This window comes from Aphis gossypii, chromosome 3, assembly GCF_020184175.1.
Source record: "Aphis gossypii isolate Hap1 chromosome 3, ASM2018417v2, whole genome shotgun sequence".
Classification (NCBI taxonomy): Eukaryota; Metazoa; Arthropoda; class Insecta; order Hemiptera; family Aphididae; genus Aphis; species Aphis gossypii.
This window is the reverse complement of record NC_065532.1, coordinates 48,029,792-48,046,260: the sequence shown is the minus strand read 5'-3', so window position 1 is coordinate 48,046,260 and position 16,469 is coordinate 48,029,792. Positions and strand designations below refer to the sequence as shown.

Below are 16,469 nucleotides of genomic sequence, written 5' to 3'. Positions count from 1 at the left end.
ACATGTACCTATCATACATTTAATATATTTAATAAAATATAACTAGGTATAAGTATATAAATTATGTCAATATTTTGAATACACATGATTTATGGAGATTATTAGCTTGTTAATAATTTGCTATAGATGGTTGTATCATTGTATCAACGAGTTTTGTCAGACTTCCCTGAAAAAAAAATTACTTCAAATTAACTTCACTTTAAATGGTGTATTCAGCAAAAAAACTCATTTTCGTTTCTTCTATACTGGAAATCTAAATTTGCTCGATGACACTTTCAAAGTCTGCGGACTGATAGCGAATTACCATTCGACGACGGTCTTCTAAATATTCATACCAACTGAAACTATACAAAAATGTGTAGGTACCATTATAGATCTACCAATTAATAAAATTAAAAATCATCGTGGTTCTCGTGCTGTATTAATTTTATGGTTGTCAGTTGATCCTATCGCATTTATAATATTACGAATAAAAAATAAAATAAACAAATATGAACACAATGTAAAGGGAATCTTTTTTAAAACTACAACGATGTATACGCGTAGAAAGTAAAGCCAATAATAATCAACTTTTTAGCTTAATGTCGCAATACAATATTATTCGAGTATCGTCTTAAGCAACTGCAATGTACTGTACTGTATATAATATTATACCTTTATTTAGCCATTAAATACCCATCATCACTGTTTCTGAAAGCTTATTAAGCACTTAACAATCTATTCCATGCACGATGCAAAATTACTATCGTTGCGTTCTTACAAACTGGTTTAAATTATACAATTATTAATAATAACGTATTTCTGCCCTTTCATTACTTGATGATTGCTATTACCTTCCAATTTTTAAAAACCATAATTACACATTGTCTATATTATCAAGTTTTTAGCGAGTATTAGTTATAACGCAATTAATAGAATGTATTATAGGTATTTGAAAAAAATAAATGAAACAATAATAAGTTGTCTAAAATACTGTTCATTATATTTTAACATGATTTTTTGAAAAAATGTAATACACCTTATTATCATGTTATGGTTTTTTTCTGCCACGAGATCATACTTACCTATCTATGTATATTGTATAGTCACGATTCGAAAGTATCATATCCAAACACGAACGGCTTCTGAGCTGTTAGGTACGTTGATTTAAACCACTTTTTTAGGACTTTTTTAAATTCTTATTTACAGTTTCGGTTTAATTTCATCCGACAATCTTACAACCTACACTCTTTAGATTTAAAATTTACATCGTTACAGTTTTATCAATCTACACTAGATTTCATAATGTTACGATCTTTCTCTCGAAAGTAGTCACGATTCTTTTGATGTAATAAGTAAACGATTTTTGTTCCCATAGTATGGTTTACTCGCTTTCTATTACATGGACAATAATAAGGTCCATCATTAACACAGCAAAAGTCAATAAGCAATGTGTTGGGTATATTTGCATGTAGGAAACAGCGCGTACGGCAGGTTATGCACCTAAGTATAATGGGACACATCTAACAAACAATTTTAATTTGATTATAAGCCATTTAGCTATCCGTTACATAAAGATGTAGAGTAAGGTACAGTTATACAGTATAGGTAAAAAGTGTACATTTGCGATTCATTCTCAAAATTATCATTACATATTGTTATTATCGTGTACGTTTAATTTATTCATAAACAGTGAAGTTATTCAACAACTGTACGGTCGCGTATTATGCGTGAAATACCTATCACAATACAAAACATAATGTGTAAAATCATTTTGAAGAATAATTACTTTTTTTAAAAAAAAAAAAAAAAACACAAATTAACGTTTATCAGTAACTTATTTATCATATTAGACCTATCAAATATAAAATATTACGTAGGTTTATTATTTATCCAAAAATAGCAATAATAAATTAAATGATTGTAATTTTGTATATGTTATTGCAATATTAGGTAGTAGGTACTTGTGTGAAAAATTGTTTAGTACTTATAGAAATATTACCTTTTAATCTACAATGTATTATTGCATATAAATATAACAATTCTAAATATTTTACTATACGATACATTTATCAAGATAAAACGTATAAAACAAAACAAAAAAATACATTTTTTTTTAAGCTACAACTCCGATAAAGTTGTATTGTTAAATATTGGTACAGATGTAATTATGAGTTATAAATAATTTTAATTAAATAATGTATGTTATAATTTATAACTCATAAATAATTTTATTTAAAATTTTTAATAAATCAATATTAACCACAACATACTGATATACTCGTATAAAAGATTTTATAAAAAAAAATTAAATTACTTGTTAATGATTGTTATAAATTATTTTTGTACTATACATATATCTTCTATGTTCTGTGTAATTTTATTATAAATATTTAATATAACCTACATTTTCTGCATCCATTAAATATAATTTATTATAAAACTGATTTACATAAAATCAATGAAAATTTTTTTCTAAACACCAAATAACAAATTATTTTACTATTGTTGTGTAGTATTTGGTATTTAATCAAATAATAAAAAAAGGGGATCATAGGAACTCGTTTTACCTTAAAAGAGTAGCAACCTGCATTTTAAAATACTGTAACATCAAAATATATAATATTATTATTATTTATACACTGAATAGATAGTGTTATTACTAATAATTTATTATTAGTAATACATTCGCGTAAAATTCAATCTTCAAAATGTCTTAATTTTCTTCCATGCCCTATTACGAGTAGAATTTTAAACCAAAATATCAATTCCATTTATAAGTGAAAATAAATAATACATAACGTAAGTCGTATAGGTATATATTTTATAATTGTTTAGATGCAGTTTTTATTGTGATGTACAGTATTCGAAACATATTGGCGATACTCATAAATGGGTTAATTATGTCGTTTTTTGTAAGTACCTAAGCGATTTTTTTAAAACCGGTTCACTATAAAAGTTAATTATTATATATCTATTACTATAAAAATAACCTTTAAAAAATGATGATGTTACGGTGCAGAGCTATTATTATTATCAAACTAAATCGTTGGTAAAAAATAAAAATGTAATTATAATTAAAATAATTATTGCCCAAAGGATTTAATATATATATATTATAAAAGTGCGATGTCTAATTTAAAACTATTATTGTGCAATTATATATTATACGTTTGACCGTCGTCGGAGACGTTGCTCGGTCGACCGGACTAACGTCTCTCGTGACACTGACGGATCGTAATTTCATTTCAAAATAATATCTATATAATATGTATCATAATAAGCAATAATGTTTGTGTTTACGACCGATCGAATACGTACTGTGGACATCGCGTATTACGCATACGGTCGTTCCTCTTTATCCATTATAAAATAACATTACACAGGTGCTTATAACAGCATATATTATAAAGATTTCAAAAATAATATTTGGGTTTGCCATTAACATTATGCGTGCCTGTACTGTTATAAGCTTACATAAAACCATTTAATCACGGGTACACATAATATAAGAACCTTTCACGGAAAATAAATAAATGAAAACCAGTACGGCTGCTTGTATGCGTATAATATAATATTTAATATTTATTGTCTACAGAAAATAGGTTTTAGCGACACACACACAGATACCGGTTTTGTAGATGTTGTATAATTGTCGATATTACGCTGTTACATATTATAAATATTATATATATATACGTATTTTACAGACCCTTACTATTATTGTTGCAGTTTTTGATTTTTCGAGAATTTTATACATATTGTTTTGTTATGCCCATACTCGACTCGTGTTACACAATGTAAACAATATTTTTTATTAATTTGTCATTTCTCGATTTCGGCCGCCAAACACGAATATACTGCAACGGAAAATATATTGTAATAACATAATAACATAAAATATTTGTATTGTATCATAGAATATACTTTTAATATGTATATTATGTACATTCTGTATTTATTCTATGTGTATATGCACTCATACGTTAAAATGTATAGGTACGTAACTGAATATAAGGCGCGAATGTCGAATTCTTTTTAATAATTTTTAAATTGTCACTTCTATAATGGTACCGAATACACGGCTATATATTATTATGCAGTGAACAATGGTACACATTATTACATTATATTATTGTAATCCATACTATGTACGTCTGGACAATATGTAAATAATATTATTACTTCGCGTTAAGCTTGACAGAAAATATGTATAACTATTGACTATTATGTTACCTGTATCGAGTTTTTGGAGATTGGTAAATAGCTTAAATTTCGTGTTTAAATAACAACGGGCAAGTGAAATATTAGTTAAAATCAAATTGCTGTCGTAATAGCATATTTATATGATTTTATAAGAATCTAATAAACTATAAAAATAATTTCACTCTCCCTTTAAAATCTAAACGGTAGTCGGATGCCATGTATTATAGTCACTTACTACATTGTTCGCATTGGTCGATATTATCTTCGAGCGATCAATCCTCGATCATAATACTAAATTACGGTGTAGTGTATACCACGAAAATGCATTATTTTTATGAGGATTTTGAAGTCTATACCTATTTGCATCGAATAAATTATTTAAAGTCATTTATTTAATACATACACATCTTTGAATTAAAAACTATAGAATCTAAATATTTGATATTCTGAGTGAATGCATTAATAATTTAAGATTTTTTTTGTTTTTTATATTTGACAATCAACAATTTCGGCATTAACTATTTCTCGGAAAAAATATTTAAATAATGAATTTTTTTTTTTAATGTAGGTATTCCATTATTTAACATTTTGAATATTTTTTACAGTGGCACACAATGGTAGTACGCAATACGCATCATATACTGTTCAAATATTTAGCAACAATGTAACATAATACACTTACAGAGCTGTATACAATAACATAAATTGGTCTTCAATTTTTAAAAATAGAGCAGAATAAAAGTATTGCTACGCGTAATATTGTAATATTATTATTCAACGAGCAATTTATAGCTAATCCATTAATGTACTCATTAGAATATTAGATATTTGAAAAAATTTACTTACACCGTTTTATCTAATTCGGGACCGTAGTATAGAATGAATTGACCATATTTGTATGTAAAAACTATGTTCGGTTTATAGTTTATACGTCCTACATCATCAGCATATTGTACGTAGGTACCTTTAATACCTATAATAACAATAATATGTAGAAGTGGGCGTACAAATGACGTGAATCCATTTCGTCACACGCGGTTCGTGAATATAAACAAAAACGATTTACTTACTCCATTTTAAATTTCATATGGGTATATATCATAACTTATCATTATAATATATAGACTGTATGTAAACCGAACGAAAATTCTACATAATACATTGTGTTTAAAATGTTCATTGGTGATAAATTATCTATCAAGGTGCGTGTGAAATATTTCAGTAGGTATATAGAATATATGGCTTGCGTATATTTATGAGCTGTTGATATAAGTCATGTGCTTACAACGCATAATAATCTTAATAATATAGATCGATACTTCATTTTTGCATAACAAAACGACACATAATTTAAGTGTTTTGTGGATACTTTGATTTACTTTGTAACATTCCGCCGGACAACTGTGATCATATAACCTACGAAAAATAATATTACAATATTTCCTCTCATATTCATATACAATAATACTATATTGTGTATAGATATTCAATATAAAGATTAATTGAAATGCCGTCGTTGGGGCGGTTAAGAGATCGTGTAAAATAAATTACAGCCCACCAAAGTCGTCCTATGATCATTCCCCATTATTATATACTTAGTGCACATTATATTGAAATATGTCTATGAGCACCGCAACTCCTATGAATGCACAACGACTAAAGACCAATGAATTTTTTTCAAATAATATGTACTCTGGGTTGGCATTCGTACAGACTATTTTGAGAGTTTTACGATTCTTCAAACCTATACCTGATCACAATAACTAATAAGTGATCCTGCAACGAAGAAAATTACCGTTTTTCATTTCTATGCACACATTTTTTTATTCTTTTGACCTCCTTTTCGCCATCTCTATCCTTTCATAATACATATTATTATTAATAATAACTAAAGACCGTTATTAGCCCTTTATATGTCGTATGCTATTTTTTTTCACTGTTTTGCACACACATATCACTCCGAGTACCTATACAACGTTTCTTCATTCATTTCTAAACATCACATTACACTTTACTCCGTTCTCGTGTTTTCCACTTATAATAATACAACAGTATTATATAATTATTATTTCAAACAAACTAACCACGCAGATGTATAATTTTTGGTTGCATTATGCTATATGAGTACACGTAATTCTACAATATATACACGACGTTTTAAACACAGTATCATATGGCCAAAGTAAAACTTGAACCTGTATAATATGCTACTCAATGTTGTATAATATAATATATTATAATATTATGTATGTGCCATACTATACTACCATCGAAATATACTCATTAACTCGATGTTTATTATTACTTATTTGTTTATAGTTATTGCATATAGGTACCTTATATTCAAAATATAAGGTCTGTGGATTATTGTAATTATCGAGTCCCAGTGCACGTGAACAAAAGCTAAAAGTATTTATTTCTACAATATACTTACATAGACATGCATAACTTTAAACCAGTAATTATTATTTTTTTTTTTTACGAATTTTTTTAGGATAATAACTAAATTAAGTTATACTAGTTACTATATGAATAACTAAAACATATATAATTACATCATAATATATTATTATTTAGACAAAAGTGCGCTTTCTTTATTTTATCAGAATATAAAATAATAAAATTATGAAATATACATTTATATGTATTAATAAAACTGCGTTTTAACGTATCCTTGGGTTGTAATACATATTTATTTATGTAAAATCGTTCAAAAAGTTAAAAAAAAAAAAAAAAAAACTAAATGACTTTAATTATTATTAAAATATCAAATTACTTTTTAATTATTAAAAAAAATTATAATGCTTCATATTTTATAAGAACGACAGTCTTTGAACAATTTAATCCACCAAATTAAAAGTGCTATTATTAAGTGACTATACTATTTATATATACAAAATATTACTTATAATAAATCATTGAATATTTTTGAAACTAAAAATAATTAATTACACCTGTATTTATTTCTAATAGCTTGCATTCAGTTCAAAATACGTATTATTATAACGAGTGCAAAAATTGACGGCATATAATGTGTATATCATTTAAACCAACATATAGGTATTAGAGGACATTATCCTATACAATATATTTGATATAATACCTAATATTATACACTTTTTGATAAGTAATGCCAGTAATGTTTCAAATTATTATGTTTGCTTTAATCTACAGCATGAAATCGATAGGAAAACTAAAAGATTAATCTATTATAATTAGATTTTGCAATAACACTATTAATCAGTGTCAAAAAGTTAGACTTCTGATAACTTTGGTAAACATTCTCATCAAGTCAACCATTATATATTTATAATATGCTATGCCCGTTTCTTTTATTTGATAACTATTACAATCGTTTAATATGTTAATAAATTAGTCTTATAAATGTATTCAACTTGATGAACTCCTAATTACCCACTGTTGTTTTTTCGTAATTAACAAATAATGATGGTAATTAAACAAATAAAATTCATGTTTATTTCTTTGAAACAATTTTTTAACTACCAATCATTAATGTTTCAAAAACTAAAATTGAATAACGAGCTATTAAATAAAAATACATATAATCTTTTGTATAATAATAGTATGATGATAATTTAAAACAATACGGAAATAAAATACATTTTTTTTCTTTTATTGCTTTAATAATAACTACGGAAATGCTTAAGAAATTTAAAAAAAGTTTAGCTGTTTTAATGTCAAACAATAATTTCATATGATTAAAAGTACACAATTGTTCAGACAACTCCAATAATAATAATAATATTTATATCATATTCTATAAATTGTCTAGTATCTATTTAATATCATCGGTTATATAAGTACATAATAAATTAACTCAAAATCAAATTGTACAAACAATCATGATATGAAGCTTTACAATATATAGCTTTTATAAATAAAATTAATTCATTTTCCGAGAAAACAAAATAAATATTAAATACGTATTTCAAAAGAACTTCAATAAATACATACTTAACTTGCAATAATTGTAATAGAAAAATTATGAATAAATTGTATAAAATAAAAATTCATTTTTAATGTATTTTTTTAATAATGAGTTCTAAATAAAAACCGGTGTTTTATCGCTTTATAGATAAACAAAAGTAGCACACAAATTACATATTTTTTGTTGATCTTTCAGAATTTTAATGAAAATTATTGCATTCATTTTATGCACATATTTCAATTTCCAGGATTTTAAAAACTAAGAATAAATTTCAACATTAAATCAAAACCACGCTAATAATAAATAATAACAATTTATTAATTTTTCGGCACATAATTGAATTGCCATCTGCCTAATCTAAAAAAAAAAAAACGTCAAATTTGAGGATTCTGTAAGCGTATCATACAGTAGTACTTATAGGTATAACATAGTATGAATCATATTTATACTCTAAACCTGTAATTAAAATATTCACGTGTACATGACACAGTAGCAAACAAAAACAAAAATATTATTTTGGTTATATAATATTATTAATTTATTCCTGCTAATTTAGATTATAAAATTTATTGTGTTTATAATAAAATATTACCTATTAAACGAGTATTGGGATTGAAGTACACCAAATAAACACGATGCAGCAGCAGACGTGCTTACTGTTCTGCCGAGGGCTATATAGTTTGTCCCCTCTTCCAGTGTAGCTGCTGATGTTTTCAATTTTTGCTTGATCGAGTTGAAGGTCGACGGTTAACGGCCTTGAGTTATACGTTCTTTTGATGCACACAAACACATTGTCACAATCTTCTTCTATGATGTTATTTTTTTCATTATTTTTTCCAGTTCAAACGTTCGGGAACCTCTGCGCGAGCAATATAACATAAATATAAATATAAGCAACAACTGTTTTGAACATCATACTATTTTTTTTTTTTCATGACTTAAACTCTATTGATTATTTTTTTTTCTATAATCACAGGTAAAGTTAAGTAACAATATCCAAGATCAAACGAACCCCTAGTAAAATGTTGATGCTTCTGATTACCGTCATATCCGTAAGTACCTACCTATCTAATTAGTAATTATTATTTGAGATGAATAAAATATCTTAGCTGTACTAATACAAAAATTGAAAATAATATTTTCAATCACTTTAATTACCTAACACAGATAATCAGAATAGTTTTAACGTTTTACTGAAAAAAAAATACTTTTACCAAATAACCATTACATTGTGTCGAATTTAATTTATTTAATTCATTAAACAAAGTAAATATTCCAAGTATCTTTTAAAAACAACGTACGTATTATAATTAAATACGTTTCGTATAATTCACATAAGTTTTAAATTATAAAATTATTTCAAACTTGTATTATAACTAACGGTTTGAATAAATTATTATTTTTCTTAATAAAAGTAATTTGAAATAAATTATGTGGTAAAATTACTAATTTTATCAAATTTTCTCAGTATTTTATCACTCAAATTACACGAGTAAAAACATCAAACACTTAGTTATTCTATTGACACTATATTTTTGAACGTTTGTAACTCTAGTACTACAGTAAGTTTTATTTCTTTGTATTTTGACATTTCAATGCTAAATATGATTACATTACAAACGTATTGAATCAAAAACTCACAGATATAATATTGTAACTGAAGCATTAGGTATTACACAGAACATAAGTCAAGAGAGTATAAAGCGTTATATTTCATATTTTCATATATTTAGTAAAATGATCTGCAACCTATGTCATGCTCTGTTAGACAAACTATCAGATATAGCTTTAAAATTCATACCCACATCCTAAATAATATATTTTATGTGGATTTAGCAATTGTGATTTTTCCAAACCAAGTCTTGTCAGGATATTAAAATCCCTTGTTTATTTTACTTCAACAGCTTTTTAAATATTTGTACACACATTCGGGATAAGGAAAACGCTGCGAAACGCATGTTTACGGAACGGTAAACATATTGTTGAAGAGTATATTATATATTTATATCAATACAAATCTGACCTTACTCGGATACTTATCGATTATGTCGAAATACAATTTCGTATTCATAATTACTAAATTTCGAAACGAAACAGCAATTACCAACACTAATATTAAAACCTTAGTTCAGAGGTATCCTTTGGGGCATTTCCTATTGGATATGATGATGATATTATACAAATGCATTTTTAAATCTAAAGTAAATCTTCTATACATATGCAGTTAAACCTAATCACGACTCCAGTAATTTCGCACAAAACATGTCGGTTTATATTAAAATATTATACAAATCCATTTTAAAGTAAATCTTCTATAAATATCCAGTTAAAGCTTATCATTACTCTGCAGTCATTTTCAACAGAACATATCAGCTTAACTGCCATACTGCAGAATTACCTTCACAAGCACACTACAAAAATATTATATCTACTTTATATTTTTATAAGTACATAGACGGGAAAAATAAATAACAATAACAATTTTAGTTTTGTTCATAAAAAGTCCATAATAAGTACTTTATTCCAATAAACAAATAAAAAAAAAAATGTTGTCTTGTAGTTTGTCCAATATTGCATGTTCAATATAGTTTTAGTATAATACTACAAAATTAGAAATCTAAAGTAAATATTTGTATTCATCATAGACAATTTATACTTCTTTTTTATTATAATATTTTTCTTTATGAACCATTGAATTTAATTATATAATATAAACATAAAATATGATACTGTAGATTAAACGATTTTAATTTATTTTAATATTAACGATTGATTTAAAAAACAAATAAAAAAAGGAAAGGAAGTACTACAAATATCGAGGATTATTATTTAGTTGAGTATTTATTTATTTAGTAGTTAGGTAATTATATTAATTGGTTAATTAATAAGAACTAACCACAGCTCAATAAAATATCGATCGATTCAGCCTTACTATTATAATTTATTACAGTTATATTAATTAGTTCGGTGATACATATATACGGTATATACCTACAGTAATAATTATTTCGGATGTGTTAATAGTTACATTTTGTACAGATGAACACTTTCATTTATTAATTATTACACATCTCTCATCTTTATTATTTCTCATCATCTCATCATCTCGATATCCCTAGTTTTTACACGTGTATTACAATTCTATGTTATAAAAGTAAGAAACATTAAATGACCTTTGAGAAATCTAACTGTTAAATTCAAAAACTATTCACGGTGCAGTAAACATAAAATCATAAAATAACCATCGAGGTCTACAACAAGTCACCGTGGTAAATTTTGTATAATTCAACCGTGTGAGATTGTTTCTTACTATCTTGTAAAATTATATTATTTGTTGACACATAAATAAAGAATACAATAATTTTTATAATAATTGAAAATGAAAAAAATACTTTAAATATTTCAATATATTTAATGGTTTATGTTCATCAATATTTGTTTACATGATGGGCACAATTTAACCCAATAGTTTTAAGAACTTTATATCAATTAGAAATATCATGTATATGATGAAGAAGTTATGTTTTTAGTAATTTAATAAAATAAAGTTTTTATGAATTTTTAACTACAAAATGGTTTTATAATTTTAAGGAATTTCGTTAAAATTGAAATTTTTTCATGCCCATAAATAACTCAAAATGAGTGAAATGAGTTTTTGAAATGAGTTTTAAATGAATTGTAGTTATGTAAAATATTAAAATTGTAAAATGATCATAACTCACTTAAAAACTAAAATAACAATAAAAACCTAAGAGATGCCTTAGATAATATTATTATTTTTAAATTTGATAATAAATTAATAATTAATTAATAATTAATTAATAATTGGCTCTAATATTAAATCTAACAGTATAAAATTGATTCAGCTGAACGCAAATTTGCTATGTTTTACGTTCGTGAGACATATTCGAGTACCTATAATGTCTTTTTAACTTTTAAAAGAATCACATTTTTGTATTAAAATATTGAACTTGAAAAATGAGCTTACTTAGTATGTATTTTTTATTATTTTCAAAATTTGATGAATATTTGATTGAATGATGTTTTTTCTATAATTTTTTTCTTTTCTGATTCAGGATATTAAATTAAAGCTAATGTATCGACCTTTAATATTTTGAAGGTACTCCTATGTATGGAAACATTGTTTTATGTGTCTAATAAGGATTACCTTAGTCTTAGGTAACTATATAGTATCATGGGGATTTTTTAACAGTCACGAGAACTTTGATGGACAATACAATAGAATAATATAATATCACATAATTTATGTATAATTTACGTTAAACTATAAATATAATATGTTCATGAACTCGAGAAGTCGTTAAAAAATCAGTATTAACTCTTTGAGATGACTGAATTCATAGATTTATCCGTTAACCATAAAAAAAAACAACGTGATGTACAAAATCACGAATAGGTACACGATTTCAGTTGTGCATACAATACACACCTGCAGCGTACATTATACTCACGATATTAGTTAGTACGATTATATAAGTATATTTATATACTATAATGAGCTACGGAAGTTCTTACTGGAAGATATAAATACGTTCCGGTATGTGATGTACATGACCTCGTCATCGTTGTGGTGGCCTCTCCGGCAGAAACGAATTTATGATAGGTAGGTACTTTGAAAAACACACTTAATATTACACACAAAATATGGTGTCGATGATATGAATAAACCGAGGGGATATTATACGCATATTATAATTATTATTATTTTTACAATACTAATAATAGTATTATTATCATTATTAATGATATATAAATGTTTATATAGTAATAGACACACTATCATCTCGGCCTTGCTTTTGCGATATTTAATAGTCATAATTTCTTTATGAGGTTCTGGTTCTGGATAAAATCTATTGGACATAAAACGTCAAATTATTATAAGAGATATTCGATATCGGATGAGAATGCGTGTGTATTAATGTATAAAAGTAAGGATAAAGACATGACATCATTATATTCTTAACATCTAACATTATTTATCGTAGACAACAATATAATGAATTATGATATTGTTACTTGTTACTTATTAGATAATTTTATGATAATTAAATAATAATCATTCCACATGATTTAAACCCAAGATCAAGTTGATGAATACAAATAAAAACGATTTTGTAAAAATGTTGTAAATTTTTTTTTTTTGTGTTTCCATAAAATTTGAAACTTTGATTTTTCATAATTACGTAAGAAATTATTCGATTTCATTAACCGATTCTGTCCAGGCTTAGAATAAGCTTAACAATAACAGATATAACAATTTAAATATAATACATTTTTTTCTAAAAGTTATTGCTCCGAAACTTACTTCTGTTTTATATTATAATATAGGCACTGATAACAATTATATTACCAACTTCAAATATAATAAAAACTTTTTTTTGTATTATTTAAAATATGAAAAATTATAATCTGTACAATTAGTACATTTGAATAAGGAAAGAATAGGAGGCGTGAGTTGAGAAGTCGTCTAGTGGCTGCATCCCAAATAATAAAAGTTGAATATATTTTAAAAACGTGTACACTGTACTTGTAACGATAATTAAAGCAAGTATCTAATAATTAAATAATATAAATATTATGATAAAATATGAATAAACAATTTAAATTATACATATTGTATCTAAAAACTAATATATGTATAGTCATTAGTAGAATAATTATCTGTTCACCAACGATTGTTATCATAATGATTATTATTATCGTAATCTAGAACTTTAGTTTTAAGTCAATTTCAACTATAAAACTATTTAGGTACCTATATATATTTTATATTTAATAAAGTAACTAACGATACACCTAATACAACTAAAAATTAATTTTAATATTTTGCAGAGAAACAATATAGAAATAATCCTTTTTTTATTTTACAATAAACATATCATTGGCTTATCCGACTTACGTAGTTCTTACCCTTTAATTCAAATATGATTTGACCTATTTTCCAAATCTGTAAAATTATTTTTATAAAACAATTATGATTAAATTAAAGGAGATTTGTTACATAGTAGCAGTCCTTCATAAGTACATAATAAATTGATAAATGATGATATAACTTGTTATTGGATTTTTAGCAGTTCAACTAGTCGTCAATGTCAGTTATAATTTATACACTGCAATCGATAGATAGAAAACAGATTATAAAACTGTAACAGGAAACGGTTTAATATTCAAAAATGAAGGTAAAAACCAAAATATTGAAAACTGTGTACAATATGTACATACTACATAGTACATGCAGTGTAAGCACTTGAAGACTTATAATAGTAGTTCATGATGCGTGATAAAATAACACTGTAAAATATGTAAATACTTGAAATAGTGTCGATCACTCAAATATTAAAATTTAAAAGTGAGATAGAATTCAAGAAGACAAAAAATTGTGACACATCTTGAAACACGTTTGGTAGGTTAAAAATAAGCGAATATATCTGATATTTAATATATTATGGTCAACATGTCAAAACAGCATATATTAATAGTAATCCAAGTCCATATCGGCAATTTATCTAAACGTATATGACTTGACACGATTTAGAGATTAAAGTATAAACTTGTTTTCTTTATTTTTTTATTGACAATAATACCTACGAATAATACGATGGAATGCCTGCGATTCGAATCTCCAAATCTATTGTTACAAGATGTAAAGCAATTTCACGCGATTAGTTATAGTGACAATTGTATAACTAAGCAGTTTGCAGTTAATACTATTAGACTGATGTTACACGCTGACACGAATAATTCACTACCACATGTTCGATGTTGATACATAAATGTCGTTCCATTCAAGTTTACCGTTGCCATTATGTCAGTGTAGGAAAAATTTACCATTTATATTATATTTCTGGAGGCATATTGACATCAATAAATTGTAAACAGTTGTACGCATTTAGTGATTACATTTAATTGTATAGTTGTTTGTAACCACACGATATCAATGTGTTTAGTGTTTACTATATAGCTATAGGTATATTACATACATATATGTTATATTTGTATACTTTAAAAGTGTAATAATATTTACTACTTATAACATTTAATAATTATTGTTAACTAATTAATTTCCTTTTTGACATTCCGTCGTATTAACATGACGGTAATGCGTCTTATACTATACTACCAACATAAAGTGTCAAGTCTTAATAACATTCACAAGTTAAAACAATTATTAATTACTATAATGTTAATTTTATTGCATATATATATATATATATATATATATATATAAGCTCTAATAAAGTTAAATGGATTATAGAACATTTGCCATGTTATACGTTTGTAAGACAGTCGATAGATACAACGAAACAATGAATGTGAGTGAAGCGTCCTCTAAGTCTCTAAAGAGTATAGTGTGTACTGTACAATAGATTGTGTATTTTAAATAATTTGATAAAAAAAAAACTTAAATTTATAATTTTTAAATACAATTTAATAGGTTCTAATATATGTTATAGAAAATAAATTTGTGTTTAATAAAAAAAATAATAAATTATGTTCTGGACAAAAATGATATTTGCTTGATGAAGAAAACTTTATTTTTTGAGTGTCAGTTAGGTACACGAAAATTATGATAAAGCCGAAATTCGGTAAAAATATCAACTGTTACCTTGGATACTTAATAATATTGTTGAAATCACGCAAATTTATTCAAACACGCATGCGATCACAAACGAGACGTTTGTATTCACAATGACCTATCATAATTATTAATTAATATTGTGATATTATTATTTACGATATAAATAAACATATAATTTCGAAAAACACATAGTTACGAACTTAAATAATGTACTCGTACATATTTAGACATTTATAATTACTTCGTTTTAATAATTACCGTTTAAAATGTCAACACCTCAATAGTTAATTGCATACACTAAAATTTATAATAGACACTATTATACATTGTATAGCTAACCACTAAAGTATTAAATGGTCCGCTAATTTTTCAAATTTTGTATCAATAATAATAATTATACCATGAATATTAAGTTGCAAGTAACATCTGATCATATATTTTTATCCTATAATTTGTAATACCATTTATAATAATTGTTAATTAGTTATTAAATATTTCACTACGAAAAACCGAAAAAATAAAACAAATACTTAATGCCAAAATGAACATTTTAAATTATTTTTGATGTTTCATATAATATTGTAATGAAAAAAAAATCAAATATTATGAAAATAGTCTTTTTAAAAAAAAGTTATTTAAATTTGTGTAACTACCAATATCCACAACAAAATATTACAATAAAGTAAAATTAATCGAATTTATGGTTGTAAACAATTTACGTTCTACGGTCATTGA

At 25.3% G+C, this 16,469-nt stretch overlaps 1 protein-coding gene across 2 annotated transcripts in view; it reads left to right on the top strand.

The window, feature by feature from the left end:
- Positions 1 to 16,469, top strand: part of LOC114120936 (uncharacterized) — a 40,280-nt gene that overhangs the window by 19,756 nt on the left and 4,055 nt on the right. The window contains exon 2 of one of the 2 annotated variants that reach the window (XM_027983040.2): positions 9,111 to 9,186. In XM_027983040.2, the coding sequence (XP_027838841.1) occupies positions 9,157 to 9,186 (30 nt within the window). In that variant the 5' untranslated portion in view covers positions 9,111 to 9,156. Of the gene's footprint in view, positions 1 to 8,961; positions 9,187 to 16,469 lie in introns of those variants that run through there. The other variant, XM_050203964.1, reaches the window with a different exon arrangement.